Below are 25,600 nucleotides of genomic sequence, written 5' to 3'. Positions count from 1 at the left end.
CGGGGTTGTGCCACACCGCAGGGCATCCCGTTTCTAGACCTGTCATTTGTAACCCTTACCTTGACTTTTGTAAAAGGGCGGCGGGAATGTATTCGCAGGCACGCAAGGGGGGGAGTGAGAGCAATCTTCAACCACCACCACCAGCTGGGCAAGCATTTCCAGATATCCGAGCAAGCATACAGCGAGCTAACACGCAGGGGAAACCCTCTTTGGCAAGAGAAAAAGAAAAAGCTGAAGGCGGTGATGGCCCGTGGACCTATCGAGACTGGCTGACAACTTAATTCCAAGACAGACAAGATAGACAGCGATCGTTCTGGACTCGGTCGCGGCAGGCAACATTCTTGGGGTTTTTCATATTCCCTGCCATCGATTGCCCTGATTTTTCTATTTCGTCCAGTGTCTGCAATGACTCTAACGTGTACTTGTGAAACAAGCTCGGCGACGACGACGACAAATGCCACCGCAGCAAGCAGTAACAGCGGCAGCACATGCTTGACGGGCGAGCGGCGGCGCTGCTGCAATCGAGCCGCATCCGGTCCGTGCGTGCCAGCTACGGGACTTACTCGACGATCAACACCAAGCGGTAGGTAGCCGAGGCGGTACGCCAATAGGTCGAAAGGAAGAAGCAAAAAAGATCAGACTGAAACGGGATTAAACCACGTATGGTTATGTTCCCCTACAAGTAGACTCTTTGGGTAGCTACAGACGGTGTGGTTGTCGACACCGACGCCACACCGAGCAAAGCACCGCAAATCGCTTCCGCCTGCCACTTCTTTTCCGCGATCCTCCATCAGGACCCTTTCACAAGCTTGCGCTCTAGATTAGAGGCTTAGGGGGAGAAGCCGAATAGGGCCCCGAAAAAGAGGAAGCCATCACAAGCGTCTCCGTCCCGCAAGGCCCGGCGTTGCATCTGTTTGCAACAAGTGCACCGAGCACCACCACGCACCGAATAGCCACTACGCATCGTCGACCTACCCAAAACCGCAACGCCGACCCCAGACCGCGCGACGACACGACGACAACGCCAAAACCACCCTTTGGCAATCTATCTATTCGGGTGGTGTCGCGATTCATGGTGGTAGCGTTCACCCCCTGGGCCAAACGCGCACCGAGCGACCGGAAGGATGCCCGCGGGGCTAGGGGGGGCCCAGGGGAGGACCGGGTTACAAGTATCAGAGAACCGGGAATTGAGATTGTCCGGCCTGGACGACCTTCTAGAAAGCCGCTAGACGGTTTTTTTTTCTTTTTCTTTTCTTCCTCAGTCTCCTTCTTCTTCCCTCCCCTACGACCGCGGAAGGGGGTGTGTGTGTGTGTGTGTGTGTGTGGATGTTTGGGTTTCCTTATCCCGGTTCATCCCCCCGTCCCCCGAAATTGGACCGGCTGCGGGTTGTGGGACCCGAAGAAGAGAGCAAAAGCGTGGTGTGCGTGGGTGGTGCAGCGCGGCAGGGGGTCTTGTTCCGGTCTAGCGGATGATTGCGCGCGCTCTCTCCCTGACGTGCTGCTGCTTTGAGCGTTTGGGTTTTTGGAGGTAATCGGTTTGCCCTAGGACTTTCCGGCTCTTGCTCGGTTGCTGCCGGATTAGTCTACCGGGTGGACGGAGGGAGAGAGGAACAACGGAAATGGTTATGCAGTGGAATGCATAACCTCCCTTCTTCCCCTTCCCCTGAGTTATGCTCCCGGAAACGGTGGCTGCGAAACGGTGGCTGCGAAACGGTCGGACGGTTTTGGGTTTGTGGGACTGCTCGCCCCAAGGCAGATACGCCATTGAAAGATATCCCATCGATCGGGAGGTTTGTAAGATGGATCTGCGTTCGGCGTTTAAGAGCCTTTGGGCCTTATTGCGGTTACACCTCATGGAGATGGAGATGGAGATGCCGCAACCGCCGCTGAAAGATGGGGATGGGCACTTAGCTGGCAAAAGCGTTGTTCATCTCTTGTTCGTCGCGTGTGGAATTTGGGAGTCTTCCATCAGCCATTCTTTTGCTTTTGGGGGCGGGGCCTAGGGAGCTTCACCGGTCTCGTCGTACGGGTGGCAGGTCGTGGGGGATCATCGGGGTGAGCTTGACTAACAGCCTGACAGAGAGCAGAGCCGCTTCTGAGTGCGGCTTACAGATGGCATGCTGAGTTCACTGCAAATGACTTGGAACGGTTGGGCTGCGGGGCGGTGCGGCCTTGCGGCCTTGCGGCGAGAGGAAGGTAACGTATCAGTGTTGTTTTACGTTGAGCTGCGGTGAGATTGAGCATTCGAAAGTACAGACATCATCACTGTTTGTGTGTAAGGTGCCATGTTGTGTCACTTGGTATTCAACACAAGCGAGACTTTTACAAGACTTTGCGGGGTTTGGCGGTCTTTTGCATGAGATCTCCTTTCCTGTGTGACGATGTTGGGTCGCATATCGTAAGGGACAAGTTTCAAGACCTCTAGATAGATGGCCTAATTAGACGCAAATACCGCTGACTTGCTTCGTTGAGGTTCATCCAAGTACTCAAGTGAACACTCAGGAGCTATTCCTCGACTTACACAAGCCTCTTCCAAAACCACTGAAGCATCTAATCGACCTATCATGTCACTCCCCCTCGAAACAGCAGAAATCATACGCCGCAACAAGACGCGCTACTGCCGATACATCGACATGAAGCAATGGCCCCCTCCTCTCCACGCTCATCCTCCCGCCGGACGCCGAGATCGAGTTCCTCGATGCCGAAGGCCGGACCTACTGCGACGAGAACGGGGTGGAGCAGAAGTGGGATTCCCTAGCCGGGTTCGTGGCGTACTTTGAAAAAGGCGTTTGAGGGGATGCAGACTTTGCATGTTATTGATCCGGGGGGGGGGGGGGGGGGACTTTGAGGTTGTTGAGGGCAACGGGGCCGGAGTGGGAATGGGAGTGGGAGGAGCAGTAAGAATGAGGCCAAGGCCGTCTTTGGGCTTGTGTATCATGTTGGTAACGCCGGATCTGAGAAGGGTGTTCAATTTGACGGGCGGTGGGCATTACTATGAGACTTGGAAGAGGGTCAAGGACGAGTATGGGGATGTGGAGTGGTTTCTTGCCAAGATGAGGTTGCACAGGTTGTTTTTTTCGAAGGGTTACAAATCTCTGAGAGGCCTCGTGGTGTTGAAGGGGATGTCTGAGTTGAGATGTTGGTGGTTGTGCTTGTGGTTAGGGTTTCAAGGTTGTCTCGGGCCGGATGCGGCTCATGTCAAGAGTATGTTATCTAGACGAGAGGTTGAAACATCAGATGCGGCCACGCCAAACATATCTTACTTGCGATATCTCGATCCATTGAGACCGAGAGGTTGAGTTCGGGGCGCGCAAGTTGCAAGCTCTGTTGACTGTCCATGTCGCGATCTCACGATCGATTGTGTGAGACAATTTGATGCTTCACGATAACTCTGTTTTGGGCATCATCGGTACTGGCGTGGGCATCGAAGATTTTGGAAAGTTGCGTTTAAGAGGCCGCGGTATCATCTGATGAGCTTTTCATACTACGCGACGGTGACTACGTTACTGATTTCGATGCTCCTAGGGAGCTACAAGCTGGTCAGATACAAGCGCGATGTCAGTTTGTCCCGACATCTACTGTTTGAAGTGAATAGACTAGCTACCATGGACCTTGCCTAATTAGCTTGCCTCGAAATATGTAGGACTACAAATAAAATAAAATAAACCCTGCTGTAATTCCTTTCACTTTGTCTTGAAAGAACCTGTGAATTCATGCTCCCACCAAGACCGCAAGTAGAATACCGTCACTGTCATACAATGCACAATCAACCAGTGAAATTCCTGCCTGGCACGTCTTGGACAAGTGCTGACGCCCCTTGTATAATCCCGGCGTGTTGATGGGTCAACTGCTGTAAGACTGCGAGGACTGCAGGAAACCCCTTGTCTTCAACGGACCCGATGCTACCGTAATTCTTCATAAGGGAATCCGAGCGTAGGAATTATCTGATATCAACTCCTATCATGGAGGCGAAGTCCAATGATCGACAGCGTCCCCGCAGAACCCCCACTTCTGCTTTGATCCTCGTGATGAGGCATAGCCTTGTACACAGAGTTGAGAGTTGACAATATACATCAGACGGAGACTGAATTCAGTTCACCTACCCATTCGTGTTCATTCTTGCTGATGAAACTGTCTCACAAATCCTATCTTGTACCTGGACCGAGAAACATCAGCTGCCAACATGCCTATATCCCAAGAAACAGCAGAGATTATCCGTCGCAAAAAGGCTCAATACTGCCGCTTCGCCGACACCTGCCAGTGGCAACACTTCGAAAACATCATGCTGCCCACTCTCACCTTTGAAGCCCTCGATCTAGACGGCAGTATCCTCACCTTAAACGGAGTCAAGTACCGTTGGGAGTCGCGCGAGGCGTGGACCGCGCACTTTAGCGAGGCCTTCAAGGTCATACAGACCATCCACCTGACCGACGCCGGGGACTTGGAGCAGGTCGCCGAGGATGAGGTCAAGGCTGTGTTTGGGTTGATTTATCATAGCGGGACGAGGGGTTCGGAGACGGGGTTGCATTCTACGGGTGCTGGGCACTATCATGAGACGTGGAGACGGGTTGATGGGGATTGGTTTATGAAGAGTTGTTCCATGAAGAGGTTGTATTCTAAGGTGATGCAGATCTAAGTTATCAGAGTTGATGGAACGCTGGACTCGGGAGCCTTGCTTTGTAGCCTCAAGGTCTTATTGTTGAGTTAGCAAAGCTGAGATTACCCGTATCGAAGTCGTAGGCGTGCCTGAGATGTTTGTTGAACGTTTTACCGTTCATCAATAGTCTGTCATGACTTGAAAAACGTTGACGAAAGAATTTTCATGTTATAACAAGTAAGACAAAAAGAATCGCAACGCTTCTTCGAAAATGTCCAGAGGACATCAAAAGCGTTAAGTTGCTCAACTGGTAGGCACAAATTGGCTTGTTAAATGTTTCAGTTGACTCTGTTACCCCCAAATCACTCAAAATACTACTGCCCCTTCAAGTTGAACGGCATGCCTCGAAGCTCACGATGAGGGTTGGGGTGCAACGGATGAAAACAAATAACGGATGTTGCCGAAAGGGAGCTTTCGGCCAGCAACAACTAGACTTTCCCCTCCAACTCCATGACATACCGTGACATAAGATACTGTAGCTCCAACTAAAGTATCAATAGCGTTGCTTCAGAAATTATCATTGAATCTAGACGGCACATCTTCCCGAGCTTGTGTCTATGCTTCTGTATGTTCAGCATCGACGCCCCTATACTCAAAGAACTTGTTCCACTCCGGGTCCTCGTTGAGCGTCTGAGCCAGTTCCTTCTCATACATGATGGCAATTCCAGGACCTTCATCCGACTCAGGCGACGGATCACGAGGTGGGTAGACAAGCACCCCACCCTCTGCTATGCGTCCCATCAAGTATCGATAAGTTGCAGGCTTCCCGAAGCCAAAGTCAGCAGAGGGTACATTGGCATCGCGATGGTCCAACACAATGGTTGGCATGGGCGGAGGCGAACCGATGCGGGAGTTGAGGCTTGAATTCGCGCGGATAATCGCCACCATCTTGAGCGTTTCATCGAGACTTTCTTGCGTTACGCTATCCGTCAACTGGCGCACATACCGCGCTACTCGCCAGAACGGCCAGACCGAGATGAGCTCCGATATCGTTGGTTGTTCCACAGGTGCGGTCGTAGACATGGCCACGTACATAACGTTTTGTTGAGTGCGAGCGGGTACCTTTGGGCTGTGTAGACGTCGACGCATGTCTATCGTCTCACACCAGAAGAGTTTTGAGTCTGGCAGAGTCTTGAACACCGGGGCTCGAAGACGTGTCATATGCCGCCACATAAAGGCGGAAAAGGCGTCGTACGTCGAGATCCATGTACCATCGTTGGGTTTGGCGAGCTCTTTCAGCTGAGCGGCTTTGCTCTTGGGCAGGTGGAATAGAAGACAGATACCGACTTTGTGATCGGGATGTCTATCGGGCGGCGGTGGTCCGTCTATCTTCTCTTCCTCCGGAGGCTCGGGCTTGAGAAAGCGGGAGACATCATTGCAGGCCGGATCCCACGAGTGGTAGGCGGTACCACGGCTAAACGCGGAACAGTTTTCGACCAGCTCGTGGATGAACCCAGCCCAAGCCATGGCATCTTGGGAGTAATGATGGTGATGAATGCTGAAGACAAGCCCGCCCCGGACGAAGTTTGCCTTGAAGCCAGCAGTGACGGGACTCCGCTCCGGAGTAGCTTCGGGCCTCTCGCCATAGGTCATCGGTAATACAGCCCAGAGTCTGAGGTCCCCGAGAGCTACGGCGCTGAAGTTGGCTTTCTCAAATGTCATCAAAGGACGGATACTTGTCGGCATCTTCTGGGGCGTCGAGCCATTGAACGACGAAGCGGACGGTTGAGCCCTTTCTCTCGGTAAAGGAGTAACCGCCCCAAGGATCTTTTTCGATCCTTCCGTTCAACTGGCGGACCTGAGCAAGCGTCCTCTCAAGACCTGCTTTCAGAACTTCGACAACTCTTGACTTGGCGGCATCGTCTAAGCAGAAGAATACGGCATAGTGGTTGTATGTCTGGCACGTCAAGTAATCTAAGGTGGAAACTCTGAATCTTTCCACCTCCAGGTCGTCCTACCCCCCCATAAGGGTGGAGATCGTAGAATTCCTCTTTTGGCATGATATTGGGCAAGAGTATCGAGATGATCCGAAAGAGAGTTGTAGGTTCCAAGTCCCGAATATCGCAAGTTCGAAGTGGACAGAGGAGTGGTTGAAGGACCATTGTCCTGTGCCGCACTAGATTGGAATGCGCATGTATCGGAAGAGACTCCTTCACCATGGCATCATCTTCAGGCCCCTTAAAACACCCTTCGGTGCTTTCCCTCTGATTGAGGGATACAACGAGCAGTATTCCCGATTTGGTGGGTTAAGTTGTGAACTAACAGTTCGCCAAGGACTCTGTCATGTTGGTCGACATCTATCCGCAAAGAACCCCATCTGAGTCACAGCTAACCTCACTCGCCTACCAACCCCCTTGATCATGCAATTTGCTTCAATCTTGGGGTTTACCAATGTCGTGTGGTCATCAATTGAGCAGGGGAGGTAGGTGGCTGCCAGTATCTGCGGGCCGAAATGCACGATGCGATCCTGATACAATATACCAACAAGATGGTGACTGTGTGCAAACATCAAACCAGGGATATCGTGCGTCAATCTCCCATCAAATGTTCAATCTCGGCCACCTGCCCCTTTGGAGAGGTTGTGGTTCTCATGAGTTACTTCTGCGCCGAGGCCGGAAATCGACATCACGATCTTCGCGGTCTCCGTTGCTTACTTGCTCATGAGGGACACGGCAACCGATGTTTGTAGACCGAACAAGGAATCGAATAGAACCAATATCCAGAATCGCCGTAGAATCGTCGTTTAGGCTCAGTTACGTGAAAAAAGGTCGAAACTTCAGATGTCGACGTTATCAAGCACTCTACTCCACAGGTAACGGATATGAACCGGCTGTCGTCTCGTTGAAGTAATATCTCCCAAATGGCACATCAGACGAAGAGTGATACGTTTTCCTGATTTCCACTTATGATATACAAGCGATCGGTTGTCTGTTCATTCCTTATCCAAGGTCTCTACCTAAATCGAGGTGAAAGTCATGGACGACGCCTTTGAGCCTAGATCGATTCTCATCGCAACAAGGCTCTGGCCTGGAACCATCACAGCGCTGGAAAGCTGACAAAGTCTTTGACACATAATATTGATACCCATATGTAGGTGCTTACGGTGTTTCGGGCTCAACCATTTCACTTAACATAACTGACTGAATGCCATGGAAACCTCTGCTTTGTGAGAGATCTGCCTCCACGAAGAAAGTTGCATGTCCCATCACATACTCTGTATCTGCCCTGGGATGAATCATGCCCATCGTCCGCTTGTTGCTAAGTATGAAAGACTGGGACCACCTTCGACCGCCTCACTGCCTGGTCAATCCATACTTCCTTCCTCCTGTTTCTTGACTTCCTCTCTTTCCGTTTCGTTCCATTTGGTCTCCCAACTTAAAACCATCCACCACGCGCGTGCGAGACTCAAAAATTCTTCACCCACAACAACAACCACGCGTCCGCCACCACAACTTGCTTGCGTAAATACCAAGAGCCCTCAACACGAGAGAACAGTGAGACTTCTTCTAATAACTCTTGTTTCATGATAGAAATATTAACAAGAGTATTCAACTCATCAAGTTTGTTCGAACGCCATAACTACATCGCCAATCAAAGGGCTTGCCATAGTACGTATTCACTGACCACTCGCTCCTTCTAGCTGCGACATAACAAGACTAATCAATATTTTAGACAGTGTCTAGCCATGGCTGATCAAAACCTTCCCGAGATGTCGCCTTCCGACGTGAACTTCATGTGTCACGTCTTCATGCACATGACCGAAAAGCCCGTCATCGATTGGGACAGCTTCGCGGAGGCCGCTGGCTTCAAGAGTGCGGGTGTCGCTCGGGCGCGTTACTCGAGACAAAAGTCCTGATGCAGTCAACATGTGCTAATACTTTGAACTTCAGACCCGCTGGGGACAGATCAAGCGCAAGTTCACCCCGGGTGACCAGGCCACCCCCAAGAAGAAGAAGACCGCCCGGGCTTCTGTCAGCACTCCCGCTTCTGATTCCAAGGTCAAGAAGCCTACTGGACGCGTTGGTGCCAAGGGAAAGAAGACTGCCAAGGACGATCAGGAAGAGGATGAGGCCGATGACGACAAGGCTATCATCAAGGCCGAGGAAGAGCCTCTCGACATCTAAGAAGACTTCTTGACTACCAACTTCGCCAAGAATGAGTGGATATTCAGAGCCACAAGCACTTGAAGATGGCTCCTAGGCATGGCCCATACAATATAATATGTCTTGGGCGCCAAAATAGTCTGGTCATAGCCCAGCTAAGAACGCAATATGATTTCGCTACAAAAACTGAGGTACGATGAGGTAGCCTCCTCGTTGTGACTTCCAGGGTATGACCACGCCCGTATGTCTCTGAGTGATGTCCGTCAATGTGTGAGCCTTGACTTTACGCCATGCCTGATACGTACTTAGGTTGAGCAAATCTGCAATACGTAGAAGTCACTATCCACCATTACCGAGCATAATCTCAACCTCTTCAAGCCTCGATACACCAATAACGAAAACTGAGGTTCATCAAACAACCTCGGAGCCGTTGCATTGAGGCTCTACGGCGTTCTCTTTCTCCCCATCAGAAACGTCAGTTTTCTTCTCCCCTCGTCTATCTTTTTTCTTTGCTCTTCGTTTTCATTGTTCTCCATCTTTCCACATTTCCCAGAACTTTCAGTATTGCCAACCTCCCTTCGGTAGCCTCACCTGTTGGGGCTTTGATTGATCTGCTCCGTCCTGAGTCGGGCGCCTGGCCTCAGGTCGTCAAGCACCCAGTCTCACAAGGCGGGTACTCTGAGTGAGGGCACCTTCTCGACCTATGGACCGGTGCCTATGGGGGTTACAACCCCTTCGACTGAAGCTGAAGCCGAAAATTTCTTTCTTCCTTCTTTTCACATCCTTCTCAAGTCACTCAAATTCAACAGACACATAGGCAACTTGCCTGTTGGTATTCCTTTCACAGGGAATTTGGTTCGAACCGTAGGGTCCTGGGGGTGACGAAGTATCAATATCTCTGTATTGATTGATTCTGCGTAAGGAGTAGAAGGGAGATTCCAACCGGAGGTTGAGTGGGTAGTCGAGGTCTGAGTGTACCCCCTCGAGGTGGCCCATGCTCTGCCCCTACTCGCGGCCGAATTGGACTTCCAATCCGACATGCCCAACTGAATATTGCTTTCTACACCGATATCTACATATCACCAGAAGCTATCGTAAGTTGCTTTCCAATGTCTCATATCAGGTTGAGACCGAAATTTTACTGACTTGAGCTAGCACCATGCCTCCCAAAAAGTCCACCGCTACCGAGGGCGAGAACGCCATCGTCTCCCTCCCTCACGGACGCCGAGACCAAGTTCGCCAAGGCCGTATTCGATAGCATGAAAACCTGTCCCGACATCGACATCGACAATGTCGCTGGAATCATGATTGGCTAATGGAAAGAGTGCTCGAGATCGCCTTCGCACAATCTCCAAGAAGCCTGCCGGTGTGAAGAAGACGTCCATCAAGAAGAAGGGCGTCGCGCGGCGCAAGAAGAAAGTTAGTGGCATACTATATTTTGCAATCTTTTCCTCATAATAATTTCTTTATTACGAACTATAACAAGTCGATAGTACAAGAAGGACGAGTCCTCGGGCTCTGATATCGATGAGGACATCTCGGGCAAGCTTGAGTCTGACACCGATGGCGAAGCTGCTGCCAAGGCGGAGCTCGGAGCTCCACAAACCCGATAGCGACTCCCACTGAGCGTTCTCGTAACAGTCGGTCTCTGCCTGTCTGTCTTTGAGTGCTTAGCCATGGGATGTGAAGCTGGCGAATTCTCTGTATATGGTCTTGGAATGGACAGGACTTGGATTGGGGTTGGGTTATAGCAGATCATGCTAGTTTGAGCAAATCAATTTCTCAATCATCTCATAAGCCGTACCTATGTTGAATTCATAAAGTACCCGTGAAACCTATTTAGCTTCCAAGTTTCGCTTTTCCAGAGCTCAAGCTACTCTTTCTGACCGCAGTCGTTGTCTTTACCTACTTAGCTTGAAGGAAAGGGTACTAAGGAGAGCCTAGTCTAACAGCTACCCCTCCGAATTCCCCCAAGGCCTGGATTCTTCTTCCCTGTTCTTCTTGTACCTCTCGCCTTGTTGTTCAGTCACTGTCTGATCTTCTTTCCGTCTAAATTGCTCTCGCCATTTGTTGTTCAAATTTCTTTGACCAACTGCCTTGTCTCTTATCACCTTTTGAACCGCATAGTCACGTTTCTTGTCTAGTTAAGTAGCTCTCGCCATGTCGTCTGGTCATTATGATTCTGTCCAGTCTTATTTTCGTCTAAAGTGCTCCTCCCATTATTGCTTAAACTCTTCAACCACCTGCCTGGTCTGCCTCATTCATTTTTTAAACCACCTGTGACTGTCTCTTGTCACCTAGATCATTCTCGCCTTATCGTCTAATCTCCAAACTGCTCCCGCCTTCAGAGTAAAGTTCCTTCAGCTAGCTAACTGATTTGTTCACCTCTTGAAATACTTGTTCCTGCATGCCTCTTGCCTCGTCGCCTGATCATTGCGCTTTCGTCTAGACTGTCTATCTTTTGTCCAGACGGCTCCCGCCATAAGGATAAAATCCCTCAAACATCTGCCTAAGCTATCCATATTTTGCATCACCTGTACCCGCCTCATATCCTGATAGCTGTCGCCAATTCGAGTTTATCAAGGGCCAAGCTTGCCTATTTGACCCAGCCTCCCACCAGAACTTCTCAACAACCCAAACCTTCCAGTACTTAGACGTCGCTTTCAGCCTTCATCTCCATATAACAACACTACTCTACTCATCATGGCTTCTGTCGGAACCGATGCTGAGGGCCAGGTGACCTTTCTGGTTCACTGCATCAAGCATTCTTCTGGTGGAAGGGTAAGTGCCAAAACAATTACTTCTATTTCGAGACGCAAAGCATCTAACAAAAACAGGTCGACTTTCGGTCTGTTGCCAATGATTGCAAAATCGCGTCCAAGGCCGCTGCGTGAGTCATTCTTCTTACCATACTCCTTCCCATCAAGTTTTCGGCATGAAGAAGCTAACCTTGCATGCCTTCCAGCGCCAAGCGGTTCGAGCGCATCCTCAAGCCTTACGGAATGAAGACCAGCGACTTGTCTAAGAATGGCCCCATCGGCAGTGCTGCTGCCTCTCCTGGTGGCGCCAGTGCCAGCCCCAAGACCCCCGGCCGGGCAACTCCTAAGGCCAAGGGCAAGCGCGCCCCCACTGAGACTCCCACCAAGGAGACCAAGCGCCTCAAGCTGGCTAACCACCCGGCTGTCTCGTCCTACAATGACGAGGACGATGCGGAGGATGTGCCTCTATTCAAGGTCAAGGAGGACCCTGAGGCTTCTGGCACCGACTCGGCCAACGGTTCGTACAACGATATTCCCCGAGGCCACGATGACGACGACTTGCAACTTCTCTACGTTGTGGAGAAAACGACGAGCGATTGCCCGATTCACGGTTACGGCGGATCTCGAAATCCTCTTTCCACGGCCGTTTCGAGCGATACTGATACCGAGGGTTCAATGCAGATCATGTCGAGACCGACAAGCATGCCAGCTTGCTATCATGGCTGGGGGTTCCTACCGGAAATGCCAGTCTACGCATGGCCGGATACTTGCGCGACACACAGGGAGCTAGAAGCAGCACAGTTAGTCGGGATATGTGAGTAGTTCTTGTGTAGTTCTTCTAAGACTTTGCTAACAAATTTCTCATAGGATCGGGGATTGACCCTCTATGGGGACGATATGGCCGTCATGTCTGACCAGATTGCTGGCTGGGATAGCTCGTACATGGAAATGATCGATGTCGATGGTCAATTAGACACTCAAAAATAGAACGAGTGAATTTCACTTCTTTCGCAACGCAATCATCATCACCACACAAGCTTTGTGAGACCCGAAAATAGTGCGCGCCGTTGAAGGGTCCGCCATGGCGCTACCTAATCGGGCAAGTGGGACTGCCTCGGCAACGGTCGGCAGGGGTCATCCCACTTCTTCCGGAGCATTTGGGGCTCAATTTTGACGACACCCTTAATTCATGTGTAAGCACAGCCTCCTCGTAACTTTCCGCGCCTTCCAAATTTGTCACAACCAATGTTTACCCTCCCGGGCCTTCTGGACTTCAGACGGTGGTGCTTCTACAGACGCGACGCGAAATCTTGCAAGTGAGCCATGGATAAAACCTCAATTAACAAGGTTAAGAGGTCCCAATCATTCCAAGCCCATGACTCCTGTCTATTTGTGTTCCGGTCACTTCATTTACCTTAACATAAGGATAAGGGACACTCATACTGCTGCCAATTGAATGTCTTGGGTACAAGATATACGTAGTAGGATGATGAGCCGTCAAGAAAACTCGAGCATTATAACTTCCAGCATCATCAGGTGGTCACAAAGGCAACGCAGACAAGCAGGCAGGCATACATGAGGCAGGTGCACCTCCTTCCTTCCTTCCCAGTCCAATTTCCAGAAACTACCTGACTCCTTCTCGGAAAAACTCAAGGTGAATGACCTCTTAGTCCAGACTTCGTGCAGCCAGCCAACCAGAGTGCTCCATCCGCACTTCACCTTCTCATCGCGCCTTCCTCCCTCCCTCACACCTGACTTCTTTCCGTCCACCAAGCAGTGTAAATTTTCCGGCTTTCCTTTGGGTGGGCCGTACACGCAAATCTGATTTCTCCCCCTCCCACAACCCACCGAAGTTGTTTTTTCTTCTTCCCTTCTTCATCGCGGCATCCGTCCCCTCTCACAGAGACGAGCGAGCATTGACCGAACCAATTTTTGTTCAGTCCATCAAACAAACAACTCGCTGTCATCCAAGAAAAATATTTATTTCTTCCCTTCTACATCTCCAGCTTCTGGAACAATTGGTATGTATCTTGTCGAGCGCGACCCCTTTCGCCTCTTTTTTTTTTCCCTCCCACCTCAGACAGACCTTCAAGTTTGGACAAATAACTGACCACCCCAGCAGACGGAGTCACTCAAATTTTCCTCCTCAGTCCATCGCGACGCAATGTCTACCTCTCCTCCTCTCTCACCTGGTGCCGAGATGGGAAATCATTGGGAGCTCTCGTCTAGAGCCTCGTCACCCCGACCCGACACCTCGAGCAACACCAACAGCTTGTTCTCGTCGCCTGATTCACCTGCCAGCACAAAGCTATCATTCGCGAGTCTTGGACCCAATGATGCTAAGGATACTGCGTCTCCGACTCGCCCAAGCATTGCAGTGATGCCTAGCTTTGCGAACCACATCCTTGTGGGAAACACAGCATACGCACCAGGTCAGATCCAGGCCATGCTTAACATTATCCAGCAAGGAAGAAGAACAGGAGAGTTTCCCAATACAGCGTCTTCAATCGAGGATGCCCAAACTATCGTCGAAGACTATCACCACCTTCAGCGCCTTCGCGACGCACGAGGCGACCCCGCCTTACCGCCGTCAGAACAGTACAACATTCTCAAGGTTGACATCGCCCGCCGCATCAAGGCTCGCGATGAAGCTCGCGGAGCCCCGGCCAACTTTCAAGAGGTGGATCACCGAGTTCAAAACTGGATGAGCTCAATCAACAAGGAAGTTCGCATGATGGAGATTACACAGGCGGCACTCCAGCGCAAGGGCATCAACAACCCTACACAAGACGACTTGGACGCCATCGCCGAAGAGTTCATGCAGATCGCGGAGCGCACTCTTCTCGATGTTGCCAACCCTCTGCGCATGAATAATACGCGTCTTGCCGGCAACATCGATCGCTTCGATAGCCAGCTCAATGGCTTGTCGTCGTTGGACGGCACGATGCGCAGCACACTCAATGCGATGCTGAATTCTCAGAGCAACAACCTCAACGGCTCTGTCAGCACACTCAATGCGATGCTGAATTCTCAGAGCAACAACCTCAACGGCTCTGTCAGCACACTCAATGCGATGCTGAATTCTCAGGCACCCTCACGCCCAGCACACCTCTGCTCCAACAACCTCAACGGCTCTGTCAGCACACTCAATGCGATGCTGAATTCTCAGAGCAACAACCTCAACGGCTCTGTCAGCACACTCAATGCGATGCTGAATTCTCAGAGCAACAACCTCAACGGCTCTGTCAGCACACTCAATGCGATGCTGAATTCTCAGAGCAACAACCTCAACGGCTCTGTCAGCACACTCAATGCGATGCTGAATTCTCAGAGCAACAACCTCAACGGCTCTGTCAGCACACTCAATGCGATGCTGAATTCTCAGAGCAACAACCTCAACGGCTCTGTCAGCACACTCAATGCGATGCTGAATTCTCAGAGCAACAACCTCAACGGCTCTGTCAGCACACTCAATGCGATGCTGAATTCTCAGAGCAACAACCTCAACGGCTCTGTCAGCACACTCAATGCGATGCTGAATTCTCAGAGCAACAACCTCAACGGCTCTGTCAGCACACTCAATGCGATGCTGAATTCTCAGAGCAACAACCTCAACGGCTCTGTCAGCACACTCAATGCGATGCTGAATTCTCAGAGCAACAACCTCAACGGCTCTGTCAGCACACTCAATGCGATGCTGAATTCTCAGAGCAACAACCTCAACGGCTCTGTCAGCACACTCAATGCGATGCTGAATTCTCAGAGCAACAACCTCAACGGCTCTGTCAGCACACTCAATGCGATGCTGAATTCTCAGAGCAACAACCTCAACGGCTCTGTCAGCACACTCAATGCGATGCTGAATTCTCAGAGCAACAACCTCAACGGCTCTGTCAGCACACTCAATGCGATGCTGAATTCTCAGAGCAACAACCTCAACGGCTCTGTCAGCACACTCAATGCGATGCTGAATTCTCAGAGCAACAACCTCAACGGCTCTGTCAGCACACTCAATGCGATGCTGAATTCTCAGAGCAACAACCTCAACGGCTCTGTCAGCACACTCAATGCGATGCTGAATTCTCAGAGCAACAACCTCAACGCCTCCGCCACTATGCTTAACACGGCCCTCAACACCGTCATCACCAATATGCCATCAATGGTTGACGCGGCGGTTCAAGCTGCAGTTAAAGAGCATCTCTCTTTCGTCTATCAACATTTCCCTACCACACAGTCCCAATTTAACTACGATCAGCCACCCGGATACGGCACAGCTACACGGGCAAAACAAATCCAAGCGGCTTGTGGCGAGGTCTTTGACGGTAACACACGAGTGGTCGCCTCTGCAGTCCAAGAGTACGGACAGCCCAGGAAGTCAAGATTCAAGGGATTCCTGCGGACCATTATTGGAAAAGGGCAATCGAAGAAGAGGCTTCAACATTCTGCTGTCCAACTTTGTGGCTAGCATTTCTCCCTCTAAGCTCTAACACGTACACAACACATCTGACCACCAAGCCTTGGCATGATGGGAGGGAGGAAATTGGGGTTTGTAGATCACTGGTAGTTAGTTCGACTCGTATGTATCACGAGATAAATAATTCGTTTCACATTGACTGTTTTGTGCCATCCTGATATCAACTTATAGCCGACTGGAGTAGCTATCCAGCGCTGCAGCTCAATGAAACAAACCAAAATCAAAAAAATGGGAGCGTATTTGATAGAATTGGATAATTAATGCTCTGATATGGAAATAGTAGGAAACCGGGAATAGTCAAAGGTGGAAACATCTTCGCGCCGCAGGCGCGAAAATTTTTTTATTTGAGGTCCACTTTAACTCCTGAGGTCCGGTGCCGCGTTCTGTCGTATAAGAATCAAGATGCCTGCCTGCCTCCCCTAACCTTCAGTCACTCTCACCGGACGTGGGGTTGGTTGGCAGCCTGCTCAAGCGTCTAGGTGATAGCGCGCCGCTTCTTGATGTTTCAAGTACAGTGAGCTGCAATAAAGTTGAGGCATGCGCACCGATGAAAAGACAAAGAAAGGAAGCTCGCATGCGGCTAACGCATTGCTCGGATGGCAGGCAGTTTTTGTGACTTGCTTAAAGTGCCAACCAATGTTTGCTGAGCTGCTACGAAGTCGAATTTCTATGAATCCGTATTAGGTCAAGTTGTTTGGTGCAGCTGGTCAGGAGAAGCCCATGTTCGAACCCATGTCAATAGATACCATGTGCGGATGCTGAGAATGGAGACAGATGCCATTGGAAGATGGTAGAAATGCACCCACAATTGCGCTATTCCTCTTTGGTACTGGCGCTCCAAAAAGGGACCTCGTTTAGCCGAAGGTCCGAGATAAATTTTTGGAGCCGGCCACGGGAAGCTTTTCCAATTCTATCACTCACTGCAACTTTTTACTTCGTCTCCTTGGAGCGACACGTGTGATTCAAACCCGGCGACACCTTTGATCCTTAGTTCTGTATTTCTTCTTACCTAGATACCCCCATAATAAGATTCAAGATGCAGCGCGCCCTTTCTTCACGCGCGAGAGCTTCTGTCCTCTCTGCTGCTCCCAGCAAGTTCCGTGCCGGTGCCGGCCTGGGACAGCAGCTTCGTTTTGCCCACAAGGTTAGTCAATATGTCGCGTAGCAATGGCAATGCCATCAGCTTCAGGATGCTAACTCAGTCTATAGGAGCTCAAGTTCGGTGTCGAGGCCCGTGCCGCCCTGCTCACTGGTGCTGATACTCTGGCCAAGGCCGTCGCGACAACACTTGGCCCCAAGGGTCGCAATGTCCTCATTGAGTCTAGCTATGGCTCCCCCAAGATCACAAAGGGTAAGGACAGATGCAATTGATACTCCTTTCATCAATAAGCTAACAGTTTTGTAGATGGTGTAACTGTCGCGAAGGCAATTACCCTCAAGGATAAGTTCGAGAACCTCGGCGCCCGTCTCATCCAGGACGTTGCGTCAAAGACCAACGAGACCGCCGGTGACGGCACCACCACCGCCACTGTCCTCGCCCGTTCCATCTTCTCCGAGACCGTCAAGAACGTCGCCGCTGGCTGCAACCCCATGGACCTGCGCCGTGGTATCCAGGCTGCCGTCGATGAGGTCGTTGCTTTCCTCCAGAAGAACAAGAGAGATATTTCCACCAGCGAGGAGGTTGCCCAGGTCGCCACTATCTCCGCCAACGGTGACCAGGAGGTCGGCAACCTGATTGCCAAGGCCATGGAGAAGGTCGGCAAGGAGGGTGTCATCACCGTCAAGGAGGGCAAGACTCTGGTCGACGAGCTCGAGGTTACCGAGGGTATGCGCTTCGACCGCGGCTTCGTCTCCCCCTACTTCATCACCGACGCCAAGTCCCAGAAGGTCGAGTTCGAGAAGCCCTTGATCCTCCTCTCCGAGAAGAAGATCTCTGCCGTCCAGGACATCATTCCCGCTCTTGAGGCCTCCACCCAGCTGAGACGTCCTCTCGTTATCATTGCCGAGGACATTGAGGGTGAGGCTCTCGCCGTCTGCATTCTCAACAAGCTCCGTGGCCAGCTTCAGGTCGCCGCCGTCAAGGCCCCCGGCTTCGGCGACAACCGCAAGTCCATCCTCGGTGACTTGGCTGTCCTCACCAACGGTACCGTCTTCAGCGAGGAGCTTGACATCAAGCTCGAGAAGGCTACCCCCGACATGCTCGGCTCCACCGGCTCCATCACCATCACCAAGGAGGACACCATCTTCCTGAACGGCGAGGGCGCCAAGGACTCTATCTCCCAGCGCTGCGAGCAGATCCGTGGTGTCATGAACGACCCCACTACCTCCGAGTACGAGAAGGAGAAGCTCCAGGAGCGTCTGGCCAAGCTCTCAGGTGGTGTCGCCGTCATCAAGGTCGGTGGCTCCTCCGAGGTTGAGGTCGGTGAGAAGAAGGACCGCTTCGTCGATGCCCTGAACGCCACCCGCGCCGCCGTTGAGGAGGGTATCCTGCCCGGTGGTGGTACCGCCCTTATCAAGGCCTCTGCCCTTGCTCTTAAGGATGTCAAGACCGCCAACTTCGACCAGCAGCTTGGTGTCACCATCGTCAAGAACGCTATTACCCGCCCTGCTCGTGCCATCGTCGAGAACGCTGGCCTTGAGGGCTCCGTTATCGTCGGCAAGCTCACCGACGAGTTCGCCAGCGAGTTCAACAAGGGCTTCGACTCCTCCAAGGGCGAGTACGTCGACATGATTGCCGCCGGTATCCTTGACCCCTTCAAGGTCGTCCGCACCGGTCTGGTTGATGCCAGCGGTGTCGCTTCCCTGCTCGGTACCACTGAGGTTGCCATTGTCGAGGCTCCCGAAGAGAAGTCGGGAGGTCCTCCTATGGGCGGCATGGGTGGTATGGGCGGAATGGGAGGCATGGGTGGTATGATGTAAAAACATGATCCATGATCAAAATGTCTTGTATTAAAAAAAGTCAACTGGGCGAGGGGCATGGGCATTGGTGTTACTATTAAAAAGGATGTATAACTGCGGCCATTTGTACTAATCTCCCCTCTTTCCCCCTTTTACGCAGCAGTATCCCTGAGGGGACTTGAGAGCTCTGTATTGTACAATAGCACTAGCAAGTTATGTAAGATGAAAGAAAGAAAGCAAAACGAGTTAAAGAACAACTAAACAAAGATCGCATGCACACATTGACTGGACTGGAGCTGTGCACGGTGTGTTGATGTTGGTCGGTAATAGCTGACAGCTCAGTGACAGCTTGAAGAATTGGGCCAGTGTGTCGGCCGCTACTTTTTAGTGGTAGAGTTCCTTGGCTTCTTCATGCTGACAAGTGAGGTAGGCAACCGTTAAGTGCAGCCCGGTCCACGTCACGTAAACAGGCACCCATTGTTGCTTTTTTGGTGATGACTTCCTGTGTTTATTTTGACCCAAGCAACAGGAGCTCGTCGCCCCTTGCAATGGGCTGTCCCCCCAACAAGAGAATCCAAGTTCAGGCCCTGTATGTTGACTGCCGCCTGGGGTGGGATTCGTCAACCTCCTGTGGCTGACGCAGAGAGTCACGTGCTCCAATCTCACCTGGACAACAACCCCACCATGCGGGTGTTTTTCTCGCCCGCTTCCCCTCCACTGCGACCCAACTCCTCTGTTCCTGTTCAAGATACCTCATCACCCGAAAGCAAGCTGTTGCCTCTTTTTCTGCCACCACCCTCCGTGCAGCAAATCTCCCGGCTGAATCACTCGATCTCGAAGTAGGCCCCATTTTCCATTCTGCTTTGCACGGCAAACATTATTAAAACATTCAATTGCCCTTCTGTTTCCTAGTTGCTAATCTGCTCTCAGCCCACTTTCCCGCCTCTTCTCCTGGCCACACCCCCGCCTTAGACCAGCATCATGGTGAGTAACTAAAAGCTTCCAAGGATCAGCCGTCTACCAAAACACCATGCTAATCTCAATCGCAGTCTCAATCCGGGTTCGTATTTCCCCCTTCCGAAGAGCCTCATACCTCTGCGCCGACGAACCATTTGATGGGCGACTCTACCGCTCGTTCGATGACGATCCCGGCGGAGCAGGACAAGCTGGCTCCATCTACTACCTCAGCAAGGCGGCGCGCATGCTAACCCGGTTCTTCCACCAGAGCGCAAGTCTCTCAGGAGTGCATAACGGCCTATAACGAGCTTAAGCTCTCCAAGAAGTACAAGTACATCATCTACAAGCTCTCGGACGACAACAAGGAGATCGTCGTCGAGGAGGCCTCGGCCGATAAGGACTATGACAACTTCCGCGAGAAGCTGATCAACGCCCAGACCAAGTCCAAGAGCGTATGTTTCTCTGCCCTCCCGCGACACAATGCAGCATTTCGAGGACAATGCTAACAATGCATCAGGGTGCTGTTGGCAAGGGCCCCCGCTACGCTGTCTACGACTTCGAGTACAGCCTGGCCTCTGGCGAGGGTGAGCGGTACGTTGCCCCGCATTCGCTCAACTTGGAACCTGCAGCTAATACCCCAACAGCAACAAGATCACCTTCCTCGCCTGGTCCCCCGATGATGCTGGTGTCATGGTCAGTACCAGGTACTCTCGCAAAGCTCAATTGAATTGTCGCTAACCTATGGCTAAAGGCCAAGATGGTTTACGCCTCCTCCAAGGAGGCGCTGAAGCGCTCGCTCACTGGTATTGCGACCGAGCTCCAGGCCAACGATGCCGACGACATCGAGTACGACTCCATTCTCAAGACCGTCAGCAAGGGCATGGCTGGTTAAATGTCTCCTTTCCATTCAAACACACCCATACCCTTCCTTACGCGGTGAGACGGAGCAATACACTTTGGCGGCTGCAGTCTTCCGGGACGATTGACGACGATCATGGAGAGTTTACGATGAATATGGAGGGCCACTTTCTCCCCCTGGCGATTTCGGGACCCAGACCTTTTTCCCACTCCAAGTTTCTTTTTGGGGCGTGACAAGTAAATTTCCAGATTTGAACTGCCCGCCTGGTTATATCAACCCAGTGCCATAGGAAAACATCTTATGCCGGAATGCAGAGCATTCTTGTTGTTGCCCAATAACGACGACAAAAATCACTTCTTCATTAGACCATTACCTATGCTCAAGTCTCGTCCATCGTGATTTCCTTTGTTATGACTTCTTCTGCGCTTGCCAGGTTGAGCGCCACAGCCCTGATAGCTCCTCCGCCTTTTGCTCGTGCTTGAGCCTTTGCAACAGGAAGCCCTTGAGATCACTCCAGAATTCGTCTGTGTCCAATGCTGCCTCTCCGATGTCCTCCTCGGTAGTGTTGAGCGCGACCGCAGCGCTAGGCTCAGGCTTGACTGCAGCAGCTCCTCCAATAACCATCACGGAGAACTCGAGAGATGCCTGGCCCTCCGTAAGCAAGTCCTTCAACACCTTGCTGTCTGGCACCGGCTTCTTGTTGAACAACAGCTTCATCTTGTCCACAGGTATCCGTGACTCCGCCTCGACGGCCGTCTTGATGTCGAGAATGGAGGTGTTGAGCGACTGGGAGGACAGCACGATGTCCAGGGGAGGGTTGCGCAGGGACTTGAGGGTGACGTTGACGCTGCGCTCCTGGCCCGGCGCAAGGTTCGAGGGCTTACTCATGGCCTTGGGCATCTTGGGCAGGATGTACTACATGTTGTTAGCTATCCATAGCTACAAACGCTTCACTAGTAGGGCTGAAGCTTACGGGAGGGCGAGCCGGGAAGTTCTTGGGATCCTCGACATGATCGGCGGACAGCTTCGCCGGGCGCGACTCCAAGGTCGCCAGGAACTGTCTCGCGAATACGACTTCGGCCATGGTTGCGATTTGCCAAGCTATGTGGCGCACTTTCGGGAAGTTTGCGAGGTCGGGGTTACTCAAGTCGTTGGTTTGAGTTCAGGAGCTATAGGTTGGGTGAGATATAGGAGAGGACTGTCGGCGAAGGCTTAATTACTAGATGATCGGCTGGAGGTAAGGCGTTGGAAATGACTTCGTCCGGTGATTCTGGTGTCTGCCCGCTTGCTCTGGTAGAGTTGACGCACTGAAGAGGGATGGGGGCGGACTGAGCTGGGGTGTGGAGCTTCGACCGCTCGTCTGGGCGGCGTGGTTTTATCTGTCAATCTTATCGGAGCTGGTCAGTGCGCGATAGAAAAAAGTTTCGGTGGGGGAACCGCTTCTAATCCAAGTGAAGGAACTTTTTTTTTCTTCTGAGCAGTGCAGCGGCGAACCAACTTTGAACCAGGCGGTACCGTACATCTCGAATTTTTTAGTTTTTCGATACCCCTTTTTCCCACCCTCGAATACCCAAGTTTCGATACGAATTGATCGACCAAAATGGGTGTCGGAAACCGTATGAAGAAGCAGGGTGCGCCCGAACCCCTGTCCGAGGCGCATTTCGCAAGATTGAAGCGCAAGGCCGGTCTGCCAGTCGAACCCGTCGAGGCCCCCGAGGTCAAGAGGAGGAGAAGAGGAGCCGCACCCAAGGCCAATGCTGCCGCGGCGAAGAAGCAGAATGCGAAGAAGACCAACGACATCAAAGCTGGAAAGCCTGCGCCCAAGGCCGCCAACGGCAGAGGAAAGAAGGCCCCCCAGCCCGTCGAGGACTCGGACGAAGAGATGTCAGACGACGACGCCGGCGACTTTGAGGGTGCCCCTTCCGACATGAGCGACGATGACGAGGTTGACGAATTCTCCGACCTCGAGGCTGCTGAGAAGCTTGGAGACGATTTCATAGATGGTTCTGACGACGATTCCGTCTACGACTCAGAAGAAGAGCGCGGCGGCGGCGGAAAGCACATGTTCTCAGAGGACGAAGACGACTCGGACGCCGAGGATATTCTCACAAAGGCCAACATTGAGGGTCTCGCACGGAAACTCGACCAGAAGCAGGCCGAGGAGGACGCCGACGCGCAGGCCGAACTCGAGGAGATGGGCATGCAGACCAACATTGACGGCGACAAGCCGCACATCCTCGACGACGACTCGGACGACGAGCTCGCCGCCAAGACCAAGACGCTCCTCGCGCCCGACCTGCAGCTCCTGAGAACGAGAATTACGGAAAACATCAGAGTGCTCGACGACTTTGCGAAGCTCCACGAGGAGGGCCGCTCCCGCACCGAGTACGTCTCCCAGCTCATCAAGGACATCTGCGCCTACTACGGCTACTCCGAGTACCTCGCCGAGAAGCTCTTCTCCCTCTTCTCCCCCCGCGAGGCATTTGCCTTCTTCGAGGCCAACGAGTCGGCCCGCCCCGTCGTCATCCGTACAAACACCCTCCGCACCCACCGCAGAGACCTCGCCCAGGCCCTCATCGGCCGCGGCGTCACCCTCGAGCCCGTCGGCAAGTGGTCCAAGGTCGGCCTCCAAATCTTCGAGAGCAACGTGCCCCTTGGTGCCACGCCCGAGTACCTGGCGGGTTACTACATCCTCCAAGCCGCCTCCTCCTTCCTGCCCGTCATGGCCCTCGAGCCGCAGGAGAACGAGCGCGTGCTGGATATGGCCGCCGCTCCCGGTGGTAAGACGACGCATATGGCCGCCATGATGAAGAACACTGGTGTCATCGTCGCCAACGATCCCAGCAAGCAGCGTGCCAAGGGTCTCATTGGTAACATCCACCGCCTCGGCGCCCGCAACGTCGTCGTCTCAAACTACGACGCCAGAGAGTTCCCCAAGCCCATGGGCGGTTTCGATCGTGTCCTGCTCGATGCACCTTGCTCCGGTACCGGTGTCATTGCAAAGGATGCCAGCGTCAAGACCAACAAGACGGAGAGGGATTTCATGCTGCTGCCGCACATGCAGAAACAGCTTATCCTCGCCGCCATTGACTCTGTCAACCATCACAGCAAGACTGGAGGTTACATTGTCTACTCTACATGTTCCGTCACAGTCGAGGAGAAGTAAGCAACACCCCATCCCCTATCAGTTCTCATTGCAGTCATACTAACAGCCTCACAGCGAGTCCGTCGTAGCATACGCCCTCTCCCGCCGCCCCAACGTCAAGCTTGTCGACACCAACCTCCCCTTCGGTCGCGAGGGCTTCACCTCCTACATGGGCAAGAAATTCGACCCCTCCCTCAAGCTCACCCGCCGCTACTACCCGCACACCTACAACGTCGACGGCTTCTTCGTCGCCAAGTTCCAAAAGATTGGCCCCACCCCCGCAAAGGCCGACAGGGACCGCTCCGCTTCCTCCATCGGCGAGGTCGTCGACAAGACCCCCATCACCACCGACGACGAGTCCAACGCCGGCGGCAAGAGCGGCGACGATTTCGGCGGCTTCGACGAGGACGAGGACGAGGAGTACGTCCTCAAGGCCAAGCGCAACGCCATGCGCAGACGCGGTCTCGACCCCAACGCCCTGTCTGCCAAGGCGAAGAAGGCTGCCTCCGCCGCCAAGAAGGAGTCTGCTGCTTCTTCTGCTTCCGAGGCTGAGGCCGAGAGCGCCGCTGAGACCGAAAAGGTCGAGAAGCCCGCGGAGAAGACGCCCGAGAAGAAGGACAAGAGCAAGCAAAAGGCCGCCGCCGCCGACAAGGAGAAGAAGGCCGAGAGGAACCCGGCCCAGAAGAAGGTGACCTCCACCGCGGCCGCGCCGGAAAAGAGCCCCAAGAGCAAGAGCCCCAAGCAAAAGAAGGAGAAGAAGTCTGCGAAATAAGAGACTAGATTTGGAGATTTGAACGAAGTGAAAGACTAAGGAAATGCTGAAAAAGGATGGAGGGATCTTTTGAGTGTATTTTGTGTAGTAGACAAAGAAGCATCTTGTCAGGGATCGAAGTCGAAACGAATCCTGTCAGGGATCGAAGTCGAAACGAATCCTGTCTATTGTCGTTGTTGTTGTTAGGGTTGTTGCATTATAATTACCTATTACTACTAAATGGAGTCGGAGCTCAAAAAAGGGTTTGGGAAATAAAAAAAAAGTATCGAACAAGAATATCGAACAGTGAATAGGGCCGTTGTCATGGTCTTCGCTGTCGCCGTCGTGATCGTCGTTTGCTGTAGCCAAATGAAAAAGAAGCCTTTCACGTCCACATCAAGAAAGATTATCCAGCCAGCTGGTCAGTCTCGAAGAGAATTCAGAAAAGAAGATCGGGTTATTGCTAATCCAATACGCCGAAGCCAAAAAAAAATTTGAGTCTAAGCAGAGCTTTTCGTCAAAGTGTCCATCATCATCAAAAGATAGATGTCACACCAGCCAGCCAATCCTTGACTGCATCAGCAGACGAAGGAAGGCTCATCCTCAACCTCCTCGACCACAAAAAGCCATCGTAAAGATAAAAAGCATTGTACAAAAGTGCAAGCATCAAAGCAATCCTTTCCTCCACTATAGTCATAAACCCTCTTATCCAGCTCGGGTCTGGATGGTATCTAGTCCCGAATCCCAAATCATCTGTTGTCATAAAGTCGGCGTGCCATTTCCTCTGCCAAACCTCTTTTCGTCGTAAAAGCCGTATGTCATGAATCCTATTCAAGACTTTTTGTAGGAGTATGTTGTACACAAAGAAGAGTCCAGAAAGTCGTCACTGGAATCGTCGTAAATGTTGTTTGTCGTAATACTTCTCCCGAAACGCCGTCGTCGTAGCTCGCCCTGTCGTTCGCCATGACGCCAGGGGTATTAAAGTAATAATGTATGA

The 25,600-nt window shown here is 52.2% G+C and overlaps 10 protein-coding genes across 10 annotated transcripts; 8 read left to right on the top strand and 2 right to left on the bottom strand.

Moving 5' to 3' along the window:
* Positions 1–4,183: 4,183 nt before the first annotated feature.
* On the top strand, positions 4,184–4,636 carry BDP81DRAFT_391886 (uncharacterized protein; the record flags this gene model as incomplete). Its single annotated transcript, XM_060587610.1, has 1 exon — positions 4,184–4,636. One exon carries the CDS (start codon positions 4,184–4,186, stop codon positions 4,634–4,636), a length of 453 nt encoding a protein of 150 aa, XP_060448439.1.
* Positions 4,637–5,212: 576 nt separating this feature from the next.
* BDP81DRAFT_391885 (uncharacterized protein) lies at positions 5,213–6,657 on the bottom strand (the record flags this gene model as incomplete). Its single annotated transcript, XM_060587609.1, has 3 exons — positions 5,213–6,269; positions 6,334–6,554; positions 6,616–6,657. The coding sequence occupies 3 exons, from the start codon at positions 6,655–6,657 to the stop codon at positions 5,213–5,215; spliced, it is 1,320 nt and encodes a 439-aa protein (XP_060448438.1).
* A 1,685-nt stretch (positions 6,658–8,342) lies between these two features.
* BDP81DRAFT_447441 (uncharacterized protein) lies at positions 8,343–8,781 on the top strand (the record flags this gene model as incomplete). Its single annotated transcript, XM_060592184.1, has 2 exons — positions 8,343–8,477; positions 8,548–8,781. The coding sequence occupies 2 exons, from the start codon at positions 8,343–8,345 to the stop codon at positions 8,779–8,781; spliced, it is 369 nt and encodes a 122-aa protein (XP_060448437.1).
* A 1,138-nt stretch (positions 8,782–9,919) lies between these two features.
* BDP81DRAFT_391883 (uncharacterized protein) lies at positions 9,920–10,373 on the top strand (the record flags this gene model as incomplete). Its single annotated transcript, XM_060587608.1, has 3 exons — positions 9,920–9,994; positions 10,084–10,179; positions 10,254–10,373. 3 exons carry the CDS (start codon positions 9,920–9,922, stop codon positions 10,371–10,373), a joined length of 291 nt encoding a protein of 96 aa, XP_060448436.1.
* A 1,090-nt stretch (positions 10,374–11,463) lies between these two features.
* On the top strand, positions 11,464–12,506 carry BDP81DRAFT_447440 (uncharacterized protein; the record flags this gene model as incomplete). The annotated part of the gene is made up of 5 exons (XM_060592183.1): positions 11,464–11,541; positions 11,598–11,650; positions 11,726–12,129; positions 12,201–12,319; positions 12,387–12,506. The coding sequence occupies 5 exons, from the start codon at positions 11,464–11,466 to the stop codon at positions 12,504–12,506; spliced, it is 774 nt and encodes a 257-aa protein (XP_060448435.1).
* A 1,177-nt stretch (positions 12,507–13,683) lies between these two features.
* BDP81DRAFT_313405 (uncharacterized protein) lies at positions 13,684–15,984 on the top strand (the record flags this gene model as incomplete). Its single annotated transcript, XM_060583888.1, has 2 exons — positions 13,684–14,520; positions 15,553–15,984. 2 exons carry the CDS (start codon positions 13,684–13,686, stop codon positions 15,982–15,984), a joined length of 1,269 nt encoding a protein of 422 aa, XP_060448434.1.
* Positions 15,985–16,850: 866 nt separating this feature from the next.
* Positions 16,851–19,338, top strand: BDP81DRAFT_479639 (chaperonin GroL). Its single transcript, XM_060594893.1, has 3 exons — positions 16,851–17,137; positions 17,203–17,344; positions 17,399–19,338. Exons 1-3 carry the CDS (start codon positions 17,030–17,032, stop codon positions 18,910–18,912), a joined length of 1,764 nt encoding a protein of 587 aa, XP_060448433.1. The 5' UTR covers positions 16,851–17,029; the 3' UTR covers positions 18,913–19,338.
* Positions 19,339–20,120: 782 nt separating this feature from the next.
* Positions 20,121–20,740, top strand: BDP81DRAFT_313992 (cofilin/tropomyosin-type actin-binding protein; the record flags this gene model as incomplete). The annotated part of the gene is made up of 4 exons (XM_060583951.1): positions 20,121–20,300; positions 20,381–20,439; positions 20,493–20,541; positions 20,600–20,740. Coding segments are annotated over 4 exons (429 nt in total), but the record flags the coding sequence as incomplete, so codon positions are not given.
* A 375-nt stretch (positions 20,741–21,115) lies between these two features.
* Positions 21,116–21,791, bottom strand: BDP81DRAFT_391879 (cell-cycle control medial ring component-domain-containing protein; the record flags this gene model as incomplete). The annotated part of the gene is made up of 2 exons (XM_060587607.1): positions 21,116–21,622; positions 21,681–21,791. The coding sequence occupies 2 exons, from the start codon at positions 21,789–21,791 to the stop codon at positions 21,116–21,118; spliced, it is 618 nt and encodes a 205-aa protein (XP_060448431.1).
* A 275-nt stretch (positions 21,792–22,066) lies between these two features.
* On the top strand, positions 22,067–24,789 carry BDP81DRAFT_421907 (NOL1/NOP2/sun family-domain-containing protein). The gene is made up of 2 exons (XM_060589945.1): positions 22,067–23,869; positions 23,928–24,789. The coding sequence occupies exons 1-2, from the start codon at positions 22,308–22,310 to the stop codon at positions 24,622–24,624; spliced, it is 2,259 nt and encodes a 752-aa protein (XP_060448430.1). The 5' UTR covers positions 22,067–22,307; the 3' UTR covers positions 24,625–24,789.
* Positions 24,790–25,600: the final 811 nt, after the last annotated feature.

This window comes from Colletotrichum phormii (genome assembly GCF_030913505.1).
Source record: "Colletotrichum phormii strain CBS 102054 chromosome Unknown BDP81scaffold_5, whole genome shotgun sequence".
Classification (NCBI taxonomy): Eukaryota; Fungi; Ascomycota; class Sordariomycetes; order Glomerellales; family Glomerellaceae; genus Colletotrichum; species Colletotrichum phormii.
Note: the sequence above shows the minus strand (reverse complement) of the source record. Positions and strands in the feature narration are given on the sequence as shown.